General features: G+C 38.8%; 1 protein-coding gene and 1 long non-coding RNA gene across 2 annotated transcripts in view; one reads left to right on the top strand and one right to left on the bottom strand.

The window, feature by feature from the left end:
* Positions 1-8,302, bottom strand: part of LOC121264162 — a 12,379-nt gene extending 4,077 nt beyond the window's left edge. The window contains exons 1-2 of the long non-coding RNA XR_005940460.1: positions 8,285-8,302; positions 3,765-3,776 (exon numbers count right to left, since the gene is read on the bottom strand). This is a non-coding gene — a long non-coding RNA (uncharacterized LOC121264162). The remainder of the gene's footprint in view (positions 1-3,764; positions 3,777-8,284) is intronic.
* Positions 1-19,711, top strand: part of LOC121264160 (GTP-binding protein ERG-like) — a 20,518-nt gene extending 807 nt beyond the window's left edge. The window contains exons 2-8 of the mRNA XM_041167237.1: positions 3,493-3,582; positions 5,398-5,543; positions 16,878-17,036; positions 17,145-17,211; positions 18,045-18,152; positions 18,274-18,413; positions 19,107-19,711. Of these exons, the coding sequence (XP_041023171.1) occupies positions 3,493-3,582; positions 5,398-5,543; positions 16,878-17,036; positions 17,145-17,211; positions 18,045-18,152; positions 18,274-18,413; positions 19,107-19,191 (795 nt within the window). The 3' untranslated portion in view covers positions 19,192-19,711. The remainder of the gene's footprint in view (positions 1-3,492; positions 3,583-5,397; positions 5,544-16,877; positions 17,037-17,144; positions 17,212-18,044; positions 18,153-18,273; positions 18,414-19,106) is intronic.
* Positions 19,712-21,171: the final 1,460 nt, after the last annotated feature.

Genomic DNA, 21,171 nt, shown 5'->3' on the forward strand with positions numbered 1-21,171 from the left:
CATCATTTTATATTGTTTGGAATGTTGACTTATAAAAAAAGAAACAAAATTAGAATGTGGTTTGCGATTTTGGGTGTAGATTAGTGTGCATTTTTGCAAGAGAAAATGAGTTTTTGGTAAGATATGTTTACCTATAAAAAAAAAGAAAAAAAAAAAGAAAGAAAAGAAACATATTGATGTTGGAGTTTATCAAAGTTTATTTTCTTTTTGATTGTGAGACGTACTGTTCTTTGATATTTGACTCCACTGCATAATGTGAAACCTCCTGACTAATCCCGGGGGTGCACAGGCCCTTGGCAAGGAGTTTTCCGCAAGTGCATTGTGGTGCACAAAATTAGAAGTCAGATCCATCCATAGGACTATAACTACCATAATAGCTCAAACCTGGTCCAAGGAGTTACAGTTTTTCATTAGAATCTTTTACATTTCTCGACAGACCTCCAAGTTTTAAACCCCAATAAAAACATCTCTAAGAAATCTATTTTTTTTTAAACAGGGCTCTTTTGGGAAAATGGTTGTCATTATGCCATTCTATGTCAATTGGTGGTGGATACTATGGTAGCATGTGGGACAAGTGGTGTTCAAACGAGGTTTGTGGGCTTTATGTGGTTGGGGTGTGGAAAAAAATTAGAAGGGGTCAAAGGGATTTCTGCTGTTTTATTAGATATGAGGTCGGTGACGGGTCCAAAATAAGATTTTGGTACTGTGTGGTGTAGAGACCAGCTTTGAAGATTTTTTTCCTGGAGTTGTTTCCCATATCTTGTTGTAAGGAGGCTTTGGCCATAGACCATTTTTAGATCTCTGATAACATACCACAATCAAATGTGACTTTGTTGGATCAGCCCAGGACTGGCAGCGGTGGAGTTGTTCTCTTCATGATTAAACAATTTTTACCCTTTCAGGTTGAGAAGTGGTGGTGTGGACAAAAGTTGTTGGATCCTAATCCAAAAAGGGGGACCTTTGAGGCTGTCTTTCTTCAAAGTGCTCATCCCACAAGTTGGCTCTTCATTCCCTTGGAAGAGAGTACAGAAATATGGTGCCTTAGGGTAGTTTTTTTTGTTTAGGTGACAGCTTTGGGGAAGATTTTAATGCTGGATAATTTGAGGAAGAGGCACATTGTAGCATTGTTGTGGTGTTATATGTGTAAGCAATGAGGAGAAATCATTCGTCATTTTTTGCTTCATTGTGAGGTAGCTAGGTATTTATGAGCTTTGGTTTTCAGCAGTTGTGGGATCTTGTGGGTTTTGCCCCAACGGAGCTATTGGCTTGTTGGTGGAGTCCTTACAGGAGTCATATAACTATAAAGCTTGGAGGATGGTTCCTATGTGCTTAATGTGTTGTGTTTGGTGTTAGGTACTTCTCAGGTATACATCCTTTGTACTTGGGCTATGCCTTCTTTTCTTATGAATAAATCTTCTTGATTACCTCTAAAAAATGTGTTTTATTTGGTAGGAACACAGTGACACACATTTGAAGTCCGTGGTAACAATTTTCTTTGGCTGAATACCTCCTCTTGTCCCTTCTCATTCATCAAATAGCAAAAATTAGATTACACAGATCAGAAATTCGAAATCTGACTTCCTATCCTAAAGGGATTCAAATCTTGGATAAGATATGTTTCCCATACTTATCTACCCAATCAAAATATTCAAATTAAAAATCCTATAAATCCTATACAGCTGTACAAATCTGTCTATACCCGAAATACATAGATAAAACATAGGAATTAATTCAAATAAATATAATCCACTAATACTTGGGAGGACAGTGATATAGTTAAAATTCTTAAATATTCAACTCCCTTTATATTTGATTGGCTGCATGAAAAAGGTCCCATGTCTTTTTAGCTTCATAGGTGTCAAAGATTTTTGTTCCTTTTTCTTTTCTCACTGGTTGGGTTTATCCTTTTATCTACTTCCCGTGTACTTGGGTTGTGGTTATCTGCACTTCAAATAAGATTGCATTATTTTTTATTGATAGGTAAGAAGATTCAAATAAGATTGCATTATTCATAAAAAACATATTGTTGTGACTAACTATGGAAGACCTAAGAAAAACATCAACTTTTAGTGTCTTTATATCTATTTTTTTTTTCTTGTTTGGGATTCTATGTATGACGCAGAAGTACTATGTTTGAGAGTACTTATAAAAAAACATATGATGCGTGGAGTATCATCAATGAGTTACATGGTAGTTTGTGCAAAATAGATCAAAGTTTTATACCATGGATGCTGTCTTCTATTGCTTTTTCATGGTGCCTGTATGATTTGTAATTTATTTTTTCAAGTCTGATACATAATGCTGAGCCGTGGGCATCATTGATGCAATAATTATTGAGCCAAGTGCGTTAGTTTTGGCAAGTGGGATGTTCGGGGAACTTTTATAAATTTATTAGCTGTGAGTAGGGCTGAAAGCTGATGGGTTCGGTGCGGTTTCGGTGCCAAACCAACGCCGAACCGACGTTTGCCATGAGAGGAAAAAAGGGGCCGAAACCGGTCGATTGGGAGAGAAAACCGATATTATCGGTCTCGGCGTGGTGCGGTTCGGTTCCTCGGTCTGCCGTCGGCGTCTCTGTGACGGAGGAGGGATGTGCCCCCGTTTACCATGAGAGAGCAGAAGCGAGTTGCAGGTGAAATGGAGGAAGGAAGAAGACGCGGGGAAGAAGAAGAAGAGGGGCCTGGGGTTTATTAAATCCATTTTGAAATGGCGGCGCCGTTCCATATGTTTTTTTTTAAAGTTCCAAGGGAAAAACGACGCCGTTTTATATACATATATTTAAAAATATATATATATAAAGGGTCGGCCGGTTCAGCAGTTTTCCAAGGGTTCGAACCGACGCCGAACCGGCCGATATCGGTTTTCATCAATTCCTGCCGCTCGCCGACCTGTTCCTTGCCGGTTTCAGCCGGTTCCTGACTCCGGCAGCCGGTCTAATCGGTTCCCGGCCGGTTTAGGCGGTTTTTGTACACCCCTAGCTGTGAGGTAGGAGTTGATACATGAATTCAGGTTTGGAATGATCTTTGGTGTGGAAATACTTTATTAAATGGGTATCTGGAACCTTTTCACATTCGAAGAAATAGAGAACCAATGGTGCAGCATATATGGACTGGTTTAATGGTAGTTTCCCTTAAAATCCTCTTTTATCAAAGCAGTGCATTGCTGTGTGGACATCCCTTTCCATATAAATGTTGTTATCGTTAATGTTGTCGTTATTATTGTTATTATTATTATGTTAGGGAGTATATCCTTGTCTCTTGGTCTTCAGTTCCACAATGGATTGTAGAGTATGCTTTATGCATATTAGCATTATTCAGTAATCCTTTTATTACTAATATTGATATTAGTATTGTTTGTTGGTGTTGTTGTTGTTGGCATTATCATCTTCTTCTGTCTAGCGTTAATTACGATTTTTTTTTCCAGCATCTTTCATTTCTAGCATTTTTTATTAGATAACCGCATGCATGTGTTATATCTGTGGTACATCTATCACAGGTTGGAACAAAGGTTGCTGCTGTTTCCCGGAAGACAAACACCACTACTCATGAAGTGTTAGGAGTGATGACAAAAGAAAACACCCAAATTGTGCGTATCTTATTTTGATATATTACCTCCTCATTTCTTTCTGTGTAAACACATGAATTATACAGTAGGTGTGCATCTGCTTGCAAAACTTAATAATTCTAAATTATAATCCATATCAATTCCATATCTTTACCACGTGCATATAGTTTCTACATCCCATGTAACTAATGAAAATATGTAACTTAATAAATATTCTAAGTTTTCTATACGATATAATGTACATCTACGATTGGGCTTCAGATGCATAAAAGAATATAATGATGGGTTGTACAAATCTAGATAAAAATATTAGTGTCCAAGGATTCACAAACTGAGCTTCCATTCTTTTTTTTTTTGATAAGTAAAATAAGTATTTATTAAACCACCAACTGTCAGTTACAAAGGTAGAAACAGCCCTAATTATGTAGGTGCATTAGAAACTAAGAAATCATGAAGGTCCATGCCATTAAAATCCACAGCAATGGCCCAAGTACAAAGATTCCTAAAAAATAACAGTTTTAGCTCCGCCAAGGATCTTTCTTTGTCTTCAAATGTCCTCCCATTGCGCTCTTGCCATAGACACCACATAATACAAATAGGGATCATCTTCCAAACCGCTCTAATCTGTCTCACACCTTGAATTGAGATCCAGCAAGCCAATACATCCAAAACGGTTTCCGGCATAACCCATGCTAAGTCCATTCTTTTAAACACCTCATCCCAAAGAGTCCTGGCTACCTTGCAGTGTAGAAGTAAATGATCCACCGACTCACCCCTGCTTTTACACACACAACACCAAACTGAGCTTCCATTCTAGCAGAGCATTCCAAAGATTCCAACTAGTAATTGATGGAACAAACCAATTACCAAGCCGTGAGCACTTTCTTGCCTTCTGGAACCGCAGAGTAACCCTACTAGACCATGATTGCCTTCCAAACAATTCAATCCTCCTAATGCTGAAAAATTGTTCAATACATAAGGAGCCAATTCTTTCAGACACAGAACATGGTCCAGAGATTCATCATTTGGAGCAACACAGCAATCACATTTTGAAGCTAATGAAATGCTTAGCTTCTGAGTATTCACATCTAAGGGAGGACTACTATAGAAATACCTTCATGAGCACAGAAACCTTAGTGGGAAGATATCTACTACATACACACTATTGTCAATGCACTTGCTGCCCGAAGTTTTCTAATTAGAGCCCAGGCTGATCTAGTGGAAAAAGAACCATCTGTAGAGAGGCTCACCAGATAGGGATATGACCTGTGTTCAAAGACTTTTTCAGTTAACTCAATGCCTCTGCGTGAAGCTTTAGGAATTTCATTTCATAAAGATGTGGGAGATTATACTAAATTTTATATAGGGGGATCAAGGATTTTTCTTCCATTTTTCTGTAATTATTAACTCTATGGCTAATTGTAATCTTTGGAATGCATTCCAGTTAATGTTGAAATATTAAAAATTTTCTAATTCAATTATTTTTTCCTTTAGCAAAAACTGAAGCATTTCTTGTGTAAAATGCTATTTATCCTTTTTCTTTCATGTTACTCTTCCTACTCTAAAGCACATAAAAATGAGTCTTACAACATGACTTTAATGATATTTCCCAGTGTCTTTGGCCCATTTGGATAGTGAGATGAGATGATTTGTGAATAGTAGTGAGATTATTAGTTGAAATTAGATGAGATGAGATGAGTTGTATCCAAACGTGAGAGAGAATTTTTAGGATTAAACATTATCATTATTGTAACTGCACAATTTTGATGTTGTAACTGTGGTTTTGTGCTATTTGATAATATTATTACTTGATGGTTCGCTTTATGCCCTATGCAGTGTTTTTTTGATACGCCAGGACTTATGTTGAATAAAAGTGGACATCTTCACAAGGATATGAAGGTTCGTGTGGAAAGTGCTTGGAGTTCTGTTAATCTCTATGATGCGCTCATTGTTATTTTCGATGTCCATAGGCATCTTACAAGGTCAGTGAATAGAATTTGATTACGAGTAGACACGATACTTTTTAATTTTTCCATATGTTAAATTTCTTTTGATTTTAAGAAAATTATTTTATTCAGACTGAAGATGTACAGCTTAAGTTAGATAACAAAAAAAAAAAAACTGAAGATTGATACCTTGATGTACATGCCATCTAGTTTTCATTAGTCAAAAGTTTCATATAGCTTAGAATTCCATTTAAAACTTCCTTTTTTTCCTATATTTATTCTAGAACATTTATGTGGTAGGGACTTTACAAAATTGTCATGCTTGTTTCTGCTTGTCTTTAGTGTATGTGGTTATGTTTGTATGTGAGGTTTGTTAAATTTTACTCTTTGTACCAATCTGTTATGAAGACAGTCTGCTCTTATTTTCACTCTGTCAGGTGCAAATATGTTGTATTGGCTGTATGCAATAGGATTTTGTTTTAGCTAGTAAAATTCCTTCCGAATTTTTTGACAAGTAATAAGAGAATTTTATTACCTAGTAGCATAGCCCAAGTACACGGGAAGTGTACAAGAGAAAACACATAGATACCAGCTAGAAACTAGAAAAGGCTAAAAAAAATCATGAAAATTATCTCCATTCAATACAAGAGCCTTAGCCCAAGAACACAAAGTACTAAAGAAAAACTCCCTAAATCCTCCCATCGAGCGTTCTCAATCTTCAAAGCACCACCCATTCCTCTCCAACCATAGGCACCACATCAAACACGAAGGGATCATATTCCTATGGCAACAATGCGATGTCTCCCCTTAAAACCTTGCCAACATGCGAAAAGATCCATCACTTGCTTAGGCATCACCCAAGCAATACCCATCCTACCAAAAACCTCATCCCACAAAGTCTTAGCCACCTCACAATGAAGAAATAGATGGTGAACAGATTCACCATCTTTTTTACACATGAAGCACCAATCCGCGACAAATAATCCACGCTTTCTCAAATTATTAGTGGTCAAAATTTTTCCAGGAGACACTAACCAAATGCCACCTTACCAGCCACTAGGCACCTTAGATCTCCAAATGCATTTCTAGGGGTATTTATTGACACAATGACAGAAAAATGTCACCTTACTAGCCACTAGGTACCTTAGATCTCCAAATGCATTTCTAGGGGTATTTATTGACACAATGACAGAAAAATGCCACCTTACTAGCCGCTAGGCACCTTAGATCTCCAAATGCATTTCTAGGGGTATTTATTGACACAATGACAGGTTAATGCCTTATAAAAGGAGCTAACCGAAAATCTGGAATTTCTAGCATGAATCCACAGCAGACTATTCTCCCTTCCCTGAACAATCTTCATATCATATAATCTTCCAAAAAAATCAGAGACTACATTCACTTCCCAATCATGCACATCTCTAATAAAATTGACATTCCATTGAAGATTATTATTTAAAAAAGTAAAAGGAATCAGCCACTGCAGCATCTTGATCTCTAGCAATCCTAAAAAGCGAGGGATAAAATTCTTTAGAGCAGAATCCCTAGACCAAGTATCATGCCAAAAATTAGTCATTGTTCCATCCCCCACCTTGTATTTAAAATGATCGACAAATTCCCCTCAACCCATCCGAATAGACTTCCACAAACCCACCCCATTAGCTCCTCTTACTTCGTTAGAACACCAACTCCCCCACATCCTACCATATTTAACATCAACAATAGTTCTCCATAACACATCCCTCTCAAGATGATACCTCCAAAGCCATTTCCCAAAAAGAGCTTTGTTAAAGAGCCTCAAATTTCACACCCCCAATCCTCCACAAGAAACCAGTGAACAAACCTTATTCCAACTATGTGAAACTTTCTTTCCTCCCTGACCTCCCCACAAAGAATTCCAAAAGATCCTCTCAATTATATTTGTCATCCCTGCAGGCAAAGGGAAAAGTGAAAGGAAATACATTGGAAGATTAGACAACGTACTCCTTATCAAAGTAATTATTCCCCCTTTAGACAAGAATAGCTTTTTCTAACCAGCTAACCACCTCTCAATCTTTTCAATCACACTATCCTAAATCATTATAGATTTGTGAGGAGCGCCCAAAGGAAGACCAAGATATCTCATAGGTAATGAGGATACCTTACACCCCAAGATATTAGTCAAATCCAAAATATTTATAACAGAGCCCATTGGAACAATTTCAGACTTAGATAAGTTAATTCTAAGGCCAGAAACAACTTCAAAACATAGCAAAAAGGCTATCAAAGAACGAAGATGATCCTGATTGATCTCACTAAAAATTAAAGTGTCATCTGCAGAAAGAAGGTGTGAGACTTTTATGCTGCCCCGAGTCTCATCTCCCACCAAAACCCCAACAAGAAACTCTCATCCACCGCCGCTTCAATCATTCTACTCAAAGTATCCATAACTAGAACAAAAAGAAAATGAGACAAAGGACCCCCTTGTCTCAAGTCACTGGAACTATTGAAGAAACCATCCGGGGTGTCATTCACCAAATTAGAGAATCTAACTGTCGAAATACAATGCTTGAGCCACAAACACCACTTCTCTTCAAAACCATATCTTCCAAGTACAAGACAAACTCCCAATTAACATGATCATATGCTTTTTCCATGTCCAATTTAACTAGAATACCAGACTCGCCCAATTTGATTCTACTTTTCAAACATTCATTAGCTATTACAACTGAATCAAGAATTTGTCTTCCCCTCACAAAATCCTCACCCTATCGACAAAGCCCTCATCCTCCAACCACAAATTTTCAAATTTAAAGTACCTACGCCTTCCAATAATGCCCTCACCCTTTTGGAGTGGTAGGTTTTTGTGCGGTGCCGGCATTGAGAATGAATGCACCGATTAACAAAAATAATGCCCCAACAATCCAACATAATAGGATAATGATCAGAACAAATCCTCGGTAGCCTCTTCTAACACAAATCAGGAAAATAAGGTTCCCAAGAAGCCGGCACCAAAAATCTGTCTAGCCTAGACCATGCTCTCCCATTGGACCACATATAATTCCCACCTACCATACGTAAATCAATAAGATCCAACTCAAAAATGAGATCTGAAAATACAGTCGTTGCATGAGAGATGTGAGAATCCCCACTCGATCGCTAGGAAACCGACTAATTTTGAAATCCCCTCCGAAACACCAAGGAAGGTCCTACCAACAGCAAATACCTGCCATTTCATCCCACAAAATTCTCGTACTACTGTCCAAAATTTTTTTTTTATAAGTAAAATAAGTATTTATTAAACCACCAATTGTCAATTTCAAAGATAGAAGAGCCCTAATTATGTAGGAGCATTAGAAACTAAGAAGTCATGAAGGTCCATGCTATTAAAATCCACAGCAATGGCCCATGTACAAAGAGTCCTAAAAAATAACAATTTTAGCTCCCCAAAGATCTCACTTTGTCTTCAAAAGTCCTCCCATTGCGCTCATTCCATAAACACCACATAATACAGATAGAGATCATCTTCCAAACCGCTCTAATCTGTCTCACACCTTGAATTGAGGTCTAGCAAGCCAATACATCCAAAACGGCTTCTGGCATAACCCATGCTAAGTCCATTCTTTTAAACACCTCATCCCAAAGAGTCCTGGCTATCTCGCAGTGTAAAAGTAAATGATTCACCGACTTACCCTTGCTTTTACACATACAACACCAATATGCAATGATTATCCTCCTTTTTCTCAGATTATCCATGGTGAGAATATTGCCCAAAGATGTTGTCCACACAAAGAAAGAAGCTTTGGGAGGAGCCTTATGTCGCCAAAGCCTTCTCCATGGAAATTGTATCTCAGGAACTTTTGTGAGAACCTATAGAAGGAACGAACAATGAATACTCCTTTCCCTGTAGGACTCCACCACAAATCTTCATGCTGGATATTTGGAAGACAGGAGTACAAGAGACTATAAAAATCTACAAAACTCTCCATCTCCCAATCCTGTGCCGCTCGGTTGAAATTGATGTTCCAGTGAATGCTCCTACCTGAAACTTCCATAACCTCCGCTACTGTGGCATCTTTGGCACTTGCAATCAAGAAAAGAGTAGGAAACAAATATTGTAGAACACTGTTACTACACCAAGCATCCTTCCAAAATCTGATCTTGGAACTTGTCCCCAATTGGAGTCTAGTGTGTTGATGGAAGACCTTCCATCCTCTTCTAATATGTTTCCATAGCCCCATTCCAGAGGCGCCTCTAACTTCTCTAGTACACCATCCCTCTCCTAAATCACCATATTTGTTCTCGGTCACAGTCTTCCATAAAGCATCTGGTTCCTTGGTATATCGCCACAACCATTTGCCAAGTAACGCCCGATTGAACAATCTCAAGTTGCTAATACCCAAACCACCATTAGAGATAGGACGGCACACCATCTCCCACTTAATTAAATGGAATTTAAACTCATCTCCTAAGCCCCCCACAGAAAATCTCTCTGTAGCTTCTCAAGTCGACCCACCACACTTGCCGATAAAGGGAATAATGATAAAAAGTAGGTGGGTAGGTTAGAAAGTGTACTTTTGATTAACGTAATCCGGCCCCCTTTCGACAAGTACATTCTCTTCCACCCTGCCAATCTCCTCTCTACTTTTTCAATCACTGTATCCCAAATCGAGTGTGCCCTCAATGCTATACCCAATGGTAATCCCAGATAAGTCATAGGAAGAGACGCTATCTTACAACCCAGTGTGCTAGCCAACTCCCTTATATTCTGGACTTCTCCAATCGGCACCAACTCGGATTTATCATAATTCACTTTTAAACCAGACACTGCTTCAAAACAAAGCAACAGCACCTTCACAGCCCTCAACTGGGCTTGATCAGCCTCGCACATAACAAGCGTATCATCTGCAAACAGCAAATGAGAAATAGTAGTAATACCCCTACTCGACAATCCAATCTGGAAGCCACTAACAAACCCATTAGTCACTAAAGCCGAGATCATCCTGCTTAGTGCCTCCATAACAATAACGAAAAGTAAAGGAGATAACGGATCCCCGTGTCTCAAACCACGAGAGCTCGGGAAGAAACCCTCTGGACTGCCATTGATCAACACGGAGAATCGTACCGTGGAAATACACTAGCTAATCCAAGACCTCCACCTTTCTCCAAATCCACACCTACCCAATAAGTATAGAAGGAAATCCCAATTAACATGATCATACGCCTTTTCCATATCTAGCTTACACATAATCCCTGGGTTGCCAGCCTTTAATCTATTGTCCAAACATTTATTGGCAATTAGAGCCGCATCAAAGATCTGTCTACCTTCAACAAAAGCATTTTGAGGCTTAGTAACGATCTTCCCCAAGACCCCACTTAATCGATTGGCAATCACTTTTGCAATGATCTTATACACACCATTCACTAAACTAATATGCCGAAAATCTAAGATCTCAATGGCCCCTACCTTTTTAGGGATTAATGCAAGAAAAGTGGTGTTGAGACTTTTCTCCAATTTTCCTACCAAGAAGAATTCCTGAAACACCTTCAAGAGATCTTCTTTAATCACCTTCCAACATTCTTGGAAAAAACCCATAGAGAAACCATTCGGACCGGGGGCCTTATCTTTTGCCATCTTCCTTACTACGTCATAGACCTCTTCCTCTTCAAAAGCCCTCTCCATCCTAGCAACGTCCCCTGGCTCAATAGTGTCAAACCAATCCATCCAAAGTAGGCCTCCACCCAACCTGCTCAGTGAGAAGCTTTTCAAAAAACTCAATCACGTGGTCTTGAATAACCTCTTCTTCTCTGCACTCGACCCCCTCAATTTTCAGCACTTCAATGTTATTATTTCTTCTATAAGAGTTTGCAATTCTATGTAAAAACTTCGTGCTCCGATCCCCTTCCTTTAACCAAAGAACTCTTGATTTTTTGTGCCATGACATTTCTTCCTGCAGGATTTTCCTCTTAAGATCTGCGACCAGCAAAGTTTTATGTGCTTGCTCCTCCTCAGTAAGTGGCCTCCCTACTTGTAGTCATTCTAAATCCTATATTTCCATCCACTTGGTATTTTTGTTCTCCTCTACGTTGCCGAAAGACTGTATATTCCACCCCTTTAAATCTTTTTTTAAGACTTTCAATTTATTCGCAAAAATGAAACTGGGTGTACCTTCGAAGTGATACGAAATCCACCATTGTTTAACTCTTTCCACAAAACCTTCTGACTTCAACTATATGTTCTCGAACTTAAAATACCTCTACCACTATGAATACCTCCACAATCAAGCAAAATAGGCCAATGATCCGAGGCTAGGCGTCCCAAACGCTTTTGCCATACATCCGGAAAATGGCTCTCCCACTCAGGGGAAATTAAGAAATGATCCAAGCGGGACCAAGTCTAATTATTTGACCATGTGGTTGGACCCCTAGCAAGCGGAAGGTCTATGAAGTTCAAGTCAAAGATACACTTTGAGAACTCCAAACTTGCTGGCATGAATCCGAGACTGAGAAGCTCGGATGGGATTATCGGGCTAGGGCTCGGGTTCTTGGCACCCTTGGGCGACACGGGTTTGAGGACCTTGGGCTGAGATGACCCGGGTCCTTGCCCGCACCTTTGGGCCTTGGGCTGAGACGGCCCAGCCCCACACGAATCCTGCACATTTGGCCGAGATGGCCCACCCATCTTTCTCCATACATTCCAGCCCTTTCCCCTTTTAACTCTCTGTTGGACCCCTTTTTGAGCTTTACTCGGCCCCACTACTCATGACCTGCATCTTGGCTTGTAAATCAAACGCAGGATCAGTTTCCTTAAATGAACCGACAAAAGCCACTATCGCAACCATGTCTCTCTGCAAGGAACGCAACTGCCCCTGCATTTCCGGCAACTTCCTTCACAGAGCCCCTGCCATGGGGTTGGCTCAACGCACCATCACGACGCCTTTGCCCCTGGCCCCTATCAGAGGCTTTCGCACCACCCACACTCACCCTTATAGCTTTCAGTATCGACGAGGAGAGGACCTTTTTATACAACCGCGCAAGGTGCCTCGGAACCCCCCTTCCATTGCCTGGTTGACCTCCACCATACAAACCAGCCACTTTAGTACCCTATTTCCCTTGTTCTAATTGCACCTCCCTCATCTTCCTCCAACCCCAACCATTTTCTCCTTCTGGAATACATAAAACATTCCTCCTCCCCCCTGGTTATACTCTGAAATTTCAAGATATCTCCCTCTCCTATTTGCACATCGTTGAGCAATAATACTACAGAAACCATCTCGCATTGCCGAATACACCTCCTTCTTCCCCATGCTTAGACTCTCCTCTAACACCTTCCCAAGCCACTGAGTTGAAGAATGCCCCAGCATCACTGTATGCTCTGTTTTCCAGCTTCTCTCGGTGACTCTCAAACCACCACCACCTAGTTTTGACAAAATAAAGAATTTGGATTCAATCACCTCTTCTCTATAGAACGACCCATCATAACCATCACAACTTCAGAAAGCAATCAACGTAACATTGACGGTGAAAAAATGTTATAGGAAACAAACGAGAAGAAAAAGTGTGCATGTGTACGGAGAGAAAAGAGAATACAAGATGAATAGGGATGAAAATCCCCCAAGGAATGTTAAAAGGGTTTTTCAGAGCATGGAGATAATTTATGGAAGATCTTCATGAAGAAAACTCATACCTAATAATAGAATCTGACCACGTTAAGCACCTGCACATGAACTGTCCAAATTAGGACCATAAACACCCGCAAAAGCCCATTCGAATCCATCATCCACATTCTTAAAATGGCAAGCCACCACATATTTTTTTGTGGAGCATATAAATTTTAAGGGACACCACAGATTGCAGCAGTATAGAAGATGGTTTCTATTTGTATTTTCTGGTGTATTTGGAGAGAACAGAATGATAGACTTTTTGAGGATCATGAACGTTCCTCGGAGGATTTTAGGAGTTTTTTTTGGAAGACTATTTATGTGGGTCATTGCTCTAGAGTTAAATGGTCTCAGCTTCCATAACTTTCTTGTAACCGTTTCTAGTTCTGTACTCATATGTATACTTCCGGTGTACTTGGGCTATGCCTATCTTTATCAATAAAACTACTTATTACTTATAAAAATAAAAAAAATAGTTTGATTAATAATCTTCAATTTGGTTTCCTGAAAGCAAATTACATCAGCCCTCCACTTATGGATCAAATAACTCGACACCAAAGTACCTCGAGAAGAGTCGCCTGACGCTGTAGACCCATTCTGTGCTGACGACACAGCCATTGGAGCCGTCGTTAGTTTGGGCTGAGCCACCACGCTTATTGGGCTCTTGGGTCTCAGAAGCCCTTGTTGGAGCTTAGCCTGTCATTTCACAGGCCTATTAATGTGGCCTTTGTCCAGCCCATATCCCACCATCTTTAGAAGCCTTAAGCCCAAAAGACTCCCCCGTCGCCTCCTTAGACTCCCTAAGACCTACAGATTCACAGCCCAAGCCTATTAACAAACCCAGGCCCCATCTACTTTCTTCAACAAAGCTTAGAACCTCTCCTTCCAGCCAATAAGCTTCGCCTGAATATGCCATAGCAACCCCTCGACTTCTCCTTCCAGCCCAACCTCTGCATCACCTCGAAAGGCCAGCCATTGGCACCACCATCTTTACGGTTACGCTGGGACTCACCTTTCAAGCAGTCCTTACTATTTCTTCCTTCCAGCACAAGATCATCCTTCCTATAATCTCCATTGCCACTCTTATGACGTGAACCAGTCGCCGGCTTCATCAACACCAACAAATACGAAACTTTACAAGGAGAATTAGCACCTCTACTAGAATTGCCCACGATCACCTCTTTCCCTCTGTAGTCCTGTGGAGCACCACCACTATTAGTCACAGCTCTGTTCTCTAGAGCTGAAACAGAGGGTTGAAAACCTACGATATCTCTCATTTTCCTCACAAAACCAGCCCATCCACTCCCTTTCCAACCTTCTGGGATCACAATAATGCCCTTCCCGGTTCCGGTACAATACTCAACCAACTTCACAAAACTTCCATACGAGTTGTGGCATCTTTGAACCAAGAAAACTCTATACCCGTCCCATCTAGTCTGATATGATCCCATGTTACCAAGAGACCTCAAACACTCCACCACCATAGCCATCCAGTTCACCATCCCTCTACCAAGATAAAGAGACTTTGTCATCTTCCTACTCTTCTCAGAAATACAGAAAAGATTGCCCCCTTTCCTGAGAAAAACAAACAGCTTTGCTTCTACCTGTAGTCTACGCTCCATCTTCCCCTTATAAAAAGAAAAGAAATAGCTCCAAGCCCCGATAAAAAGATATTAACTTGAAATAAGGAAAAACAAACAGAAAGAAACTGGTAAGATTAAGGATTATTCCCGGCGAGAAGTGCCGGGAATAGGAAGATGAAGAGACATGCGAGAAGAGAGAGAAAAGTCAAAACATACAATCAACAACAGATATATGCTTTCCTTCTGACTTCTTAAAAGGTTCGTGTAAAGAAGTGTATCTAGATGCCCATTTATTCAAATCGCGTTGGGATCAATATAACTTGACAGTAACATTTCCAAAGTTCCATTCCATACATTTTGGCCAACACTTTCTTACCAATATCATGTTCCAAAGGCCTGTATTGAAAAACCTTCCTTTGAGTTTATGAGATTGAAATGTGAGGTGATCTTTGTTTTTTGCTTGTCATTTAAATTATCTTTTTCTTTTTCTAGGCTTGTTTTTCTGGAGAAAACTTCTATTATTCTTGTATATTTTTGTTTTGATCGATAAACAAAATTGTATTGATCATAAGAACATTCTCGTATATTGATTGTTAGTATTTATTATCTTAGGTTTCATAATCTTACCTGAGCCTTTTATTTTCTTTTCAATTATCTGCTATAAGAATCCCCAGGGGTTGGCTCAAGTGGTAAAGGCCTTTGGCTTGGGGGTATGCCCCCCCAGGTCTAAGGTTCAAATCCCCTTGAGTGCAAACAATCTCTAGAGGCCATTAGACTGGGTGATTTTACTTTTGAATTACCCGAGGTGCACTTGTGGAAAACTCCTTGCCGAGGGCCTGTGCACCCCCGGGATTAGTCAGGATGTTGTTCCTAGACACCCGGTGCCAATAAAAAAAAATTATCTGCTATAAGAATCAAATGGAAACCCGTAGTCATGCCTTTTTCCATAATAAAATGATTAATAAGCCTCTCGAAGGGCTTTCATGGTTCTTCATTGTTGTTTGCTTATTGTTGATATCAGTATCTCTCATTGCTTGTACCAAAAGTGACAAGTTTCACTCGCTTTATATATTAGCTATTATTTAATATCCTTGAGCATTCCAAGTTTTGGATTTATTACTGAATGGCATGGACACTGTTAATAAATTGAAAAATCGTTAGAAATTGCAACAAATGATCTATATAAGCTAAACATGAAAATTTAAGCAACTAAGGCTTCAACAAGGAATGAGACAAAACATGAACTATATGGTAAGTAAATATCAAGTATTCACTACTGATGAGATACTAATGCCCCACGCATTCAAGAGGCAAAAGGGTTTGAAGTTGCCGAGAGAATTGCTTTGTTTAATGAATAAACGAAACTTTTATCAATAGAAGCTATAAGGGTGCTGCCCAAATGCAAAGGAAGTACACACGAGATCCACCTGAACAGGACAAAAAGCGCAAGAAAGTCCTTAAAACTAGAAATAGAACCAAAATGAGTAGTATCCGAAGAGAAAGGGAATTAGGGAAGAAAGCCCCGAGATCCTCCATCCACTCACAATAGATGGAGGATTGCCGAGAGAATTGCTTTTTTCAAAATAAGTAAAACTTTTATCAATAGAAGCTATAAGGGTGCTTACCCAAATACAAAGAAAGTACACACGAGATCCACTTGAACAGGACAAAAAGCGCAAGAAAGTCCTTGAAACTAGAAATAGAACCAAAATGAGTAGTATCCAAAGAGAAAGGGAATTAGGGAAGAAAGCCCTGAGATCCTCCATCCACTCACAATACTCAAAACTCCATAATTTCTTTGCCTCCAAATGCACCACATCAAATCAGAGGGAATTGTTTTTTAATAATGTTTCACAATGAATTGAAGCCCCGTTGAGGCATGACCTAATTTAGTGCAACCAAGCTAAAAGTAGAATTCCATAAAGCGCTACTTACCTCACAATGATGCAAAAAATTATCAACCATCATCTGATTACTTAATTTGAGTTGTATGTAAACTTAATATAATGCGAAACAATTTACAATCTGCTGTATCATACCTCTTTTATAGCCCTTTTTGTGAATAAATGCTAATGAATCCACTGCTATTTATAATCATCTTTCAGTCTTTGATTACTTGGACCTTTTGCTTCTTTCGACACATTCAGGCCTGATATAAGGGTAACAAGATTGATCCAACGAATGGGAGCACAACCACACCCAAAACAGAAGCGCATCTTATGTATGAATAAGGTGGATTTAGTTGAGAAAAAGAAAGATCTGTTAAAGGCAGCCGAACAATTTAAAGATCTTCCTGGATTTGAAAGGTAAGTTTTCTTGCAGGGAATAAAAGAATGTTAGGTTGTGACCTTTCTGAAAACTTTGCAGTGTTTCGGATCGCTTCTGATTGCATATAATTTAATTTAATTTTGTAGGTATTTCATGATTTCTGGACTTAAGGGCTTTGGAGTGAAGGGTCTAACCCAATATTTGATGGAGCAGGCATGTAGTTGTACTACCATTTCATTTTCTATTCCTAATTGTATTTGAACCTCTGTTAATAAGAGATTTCTGGAATTTACGTTATTACAGTATGTAGTTTAGAATGTCATCTGATTATCAGCCTAAACATTGCAGACCAGCTTTTTGGTCTGCTGTTGTCTCTTGTGTGGACTATAGTTATGGGCTCTCTTATAACTTCTGATTGTCAGAAGAAATTTTTTTCTGATTTGTATTATTTGGTATATATGTATATATACTTATAATTCACATCATGCCTTTGCACCTTTACTTCTTTCTGGGAAGAATTAATATTCTAGTTCTTCTCACTCGTTTCAGAATTAATATTCTATGAAGAATTACGTTCCAGTCGGTTTAAATCCAACTTTAACAGGGATACTCATATAGCTTGTGGTTTATTTGTTTTTTTATGTCAATAACTGTTGAATTATACTATCCACAGAACATTTCATGAACTTTCAGCTTGTGGGATTACCTCCTGCATATAATAAGTTCATCTTTATATTTTTGAATATTCATAGGGCTTTAAATGCAGTTCCCTAGTGCAATGTTTGCTCATGAAAATAAACACAGAGAGAGAGAGAGAGAGAGAGAGATCTTACTGACCTGTTTTGCATGCAATAATCCGTCCATTCACAATGGATCCTCTTGATCCCTGAAATCAAAATTCTTACATGACAGGAAAGGTATAGGTGATACACTGTGAATGGATTGTGAAAGAAACCTGATGAAATTGGCATTGCTCTTTCTATTCATTATTCACTCAATCTAGTTGTTCTCCTAACTCTGACTTTTCAGTGGCTTTTAATCCTTAGGCAGTTAAAAGGCCCTGGGATGAAGATCCTTTTGCTATGAGTGAAGAAGTTATGAAGAACATATCATTAGAAGTTGTCCGTGAAAGGCTATTGGACCATGTTCATCAGGTAGACCTGGGATTTTCTCATATTTCTACTTTAAGGCCATGGCATTCATCTGCCAATAGGACCATCTGGGTATTTCAGGAATTAGCTTAGATAATGACACTATGTATTCTGCTCCTTTTAGGAAATACCATATAATATTGAACACCGTTTAATGGACTGGAAGGAATTAAGGGATGGTTCTCTAAGGATTGAGCAGCACTTAATCACCCACAAGCCAAGCCAGCGCAAGATTCTTGTGGGGAAAAAGGGCTCCAAAATAGGGTAATCTGCTAAATTCCTTTCTTTAAGATTATTGATCTTTTTGTAGTTTCTCATTGTAGTGACTAGTATTTTAATATTTTTTAATCGTAGCTCTCTTGTTTGATCATCTATTCATATTAGAACAGATCCTGTTGTCGTGTTGGAATGAAATAGAACTGGAGTTATGAAGTTTGTGCATTACCAATCTGTTCTCTGCTAGGAGGCGTTTAAATTCATGATCTTAGCATTTGAACTTTGCCTAGTTATCAAAGGGACTTAATTTGACCATATCTTTGAAAATCATCTGAAGCTGCTCATAAGTTTGTGAGGCTGATTTTATTGAGGAATTTATAAAATGATTTCGACGAGATATAGTGGCAGGCCACTTGAAACTGAACCTGTCTAGTCTAATTACCTTCTCATCAGGATCCCCCAACCACAAGCTGCCAACTTGGAGAGTTTTATTATGAGATTTTTTCTGGATTCAGCAATTTTCTTTAACCCCGAACTAAAAGTTTGATCTACCATGGTTTGTATTGGTTCCCAGATATATGCTCTTAGGTTCTTGTATGAAGACCCTGTGTGCAGTGTGTACTCTCTTTTGCTTGAGAGTTTTAGTTCTCTTTCTGCGTGATCAATAGACAGCATCTGTTTTAGATCTTTATTAATTTTACACAATCCTAATTATAAACACATGCTTTTTTACGTGAACAGGAGAATAGGCATTGAAGCTAATGAAGAGCTAAGGTCCATCTTCAAGAGAGAAGTACATCTCATCCTCCAGGTTAGACTTAAATGATGCGTTAGCAAGTTGTCTCAAATATCAAGAATCCTACCCTCCTTGCACACCGACTTGAAGTGTATATAAAAAAGGCCAGTTTACTGCACTTGTACCTTGATCTTCCTTGATACTTTACCTTTCAAAGGCGATCTGGAGCCGAGCTTCAAAGTGGCAAGTAATTCAGAAGATCAATCTGGTATGAAAAGACAGGTAGGTGGGTCCGCAAGACTCCATCTTTTCCAGAAGAATTCCCACCACCATTAAGCTTACAAGTTGTTAATTAATCACATAAAGTTTTGAGAATATGTATTGTCCACTCTTTTGACAAGAGTTCTCTCTGTTCTTTTCTTAATCTATATACCAATGATGGTAAGCTTAAAGAGGGTCCATTCATTTGCTATCGATCTGTTGTTGAAACCGACATATAATGAGTTAATGTTGTTCATGTAGACTAGGTGCCATGCATCCTGGACACTTGAAAAAAATATGAAATTACTCCGAACGAATTCTTAATAAGGGGTTGTAACAATTATAGATAGCTTACATTCAGATCCTTTGCAAGTGAAGTCCAATGGATCCTTCCAGAGTTCCAGGTGGCTCAAACTACAGCCGAGTGACAAAGTTCAGCTTTCTTTTATCGTGGTCGCGGGAGTGAAATTTCTCCTTCTCACTTCATGATAATATTTACAGTTCCATTTGTTGCTAGAAACCGAAAGCAGGATAAGTACATTAAAGTAAAAATACAGCACAGAAAGCAGGAGGAAAAATGACTGATGAACGGTGTTGATCACGTCTTTGCATATTTAATTACTTTTTATACACTAAATGGTACTGATGTTTTAATTTTATTGACTATTATAAAACTCACGGTCAATGGTGATTTATTTACGCATCAACCTCTGTCTAGAAGAGTAATATTACTTATTATTTTAATTTTTATCATTTTTTATTATTTTATAATTTAATACTAAATGATTAGAAATTATTTATTATCTTTTTCTTTTTCTTGTAACCTACCATCTAAATTAAGGAGTTGAATAAATGAAAAGAATGATAATGTCTTTGCTTTACTATACAAGGAAAAAAATTTTTATTTGCGTGCTTTTAGACCCCAACTATTCTGTTTACATAAAAACCTGTCACATCGAATGCAAAAGATATGCGTTTTAATTATTATTATTAATTGTTCTAAATCCTACCCTAAGGTTACACCATAAGTACTTTTGTATAGAAGTTTGAACTCAAAAGTACACCTGATGCATGCTGAAGTAAGGAACTGAGCAACTAAAAAAAAATCAATAATGTTACAGACAACTGTACATGGCAATCGTTGCGTAACCGGCTGACATGTCAGTCAATTTATTTAATTAAAAAGAAAAAAGAAATAGAAATCGAACAGATAGAAAAAGGAGGGAAAGGATGGTATTGTTTTCATTTCAGAAGAAAATAATCCAGAATGGCAAAAACGTAGATCTCTTCATCTCGACAAAAACAAGAAGCAGGGTATCGTGATTCCCGGCAGCTCCATATCGATTTTGGGTCTAGAAGAACCGTAGATCTCTTCATCTTCACATGAATAGCTATTTAATCTCCCCAACGACTGAAAAGTTTTACATTTGAGAAAAAAATCTAGCAAAAACGCAAAATCGTGGAAAAGTTCCGAGGCAGTCGATTTTTGGGTCTAGGAGAACCGTAGATCTCCTCATCTTTGTCAGTAGCTGTGAGATCTCCTCCATCTCTGTTCTTTGGCTTCGTGTCTTCGTTGCTAGCTTCAGGTAAGAAATCCTGCGTCGTCTGCTTCCTGTGTTCGTGTCTTCGTGTTCGTATGTGGTGTTTTTGTTGGCATTTTGGTGGCTAGAAACATCTATAAGTATTTTTAGTTGTTAAAATGGAAGGCTCCAAAGCCACAGGGTTCATCTAGAGGCCGACCAAAAAGTATAGGAAGTAGGAAATTTACACTGGTTATGTCCATTAATTTTGCCTCAGGGTTCGCATTTT

This window comes from Juglans microcarpa x Juglans regia, chromosome 5D (genome assembly GCF_004785595.1).
Source record: "Juglans microcarpa x Juglans regia isolate MS1-56 chromosome 5D, Jm3101_v1.0, whole genome shotgun sequence".
Classification (NCBI taxonomy): domain Eukaryota; kingdom Viridiplantae; phylum Streptophyta; class Magnoliopsida; order Fagales; family Juglandaceae; genus Juglans; species Juglans microcarpa x Juglans regia.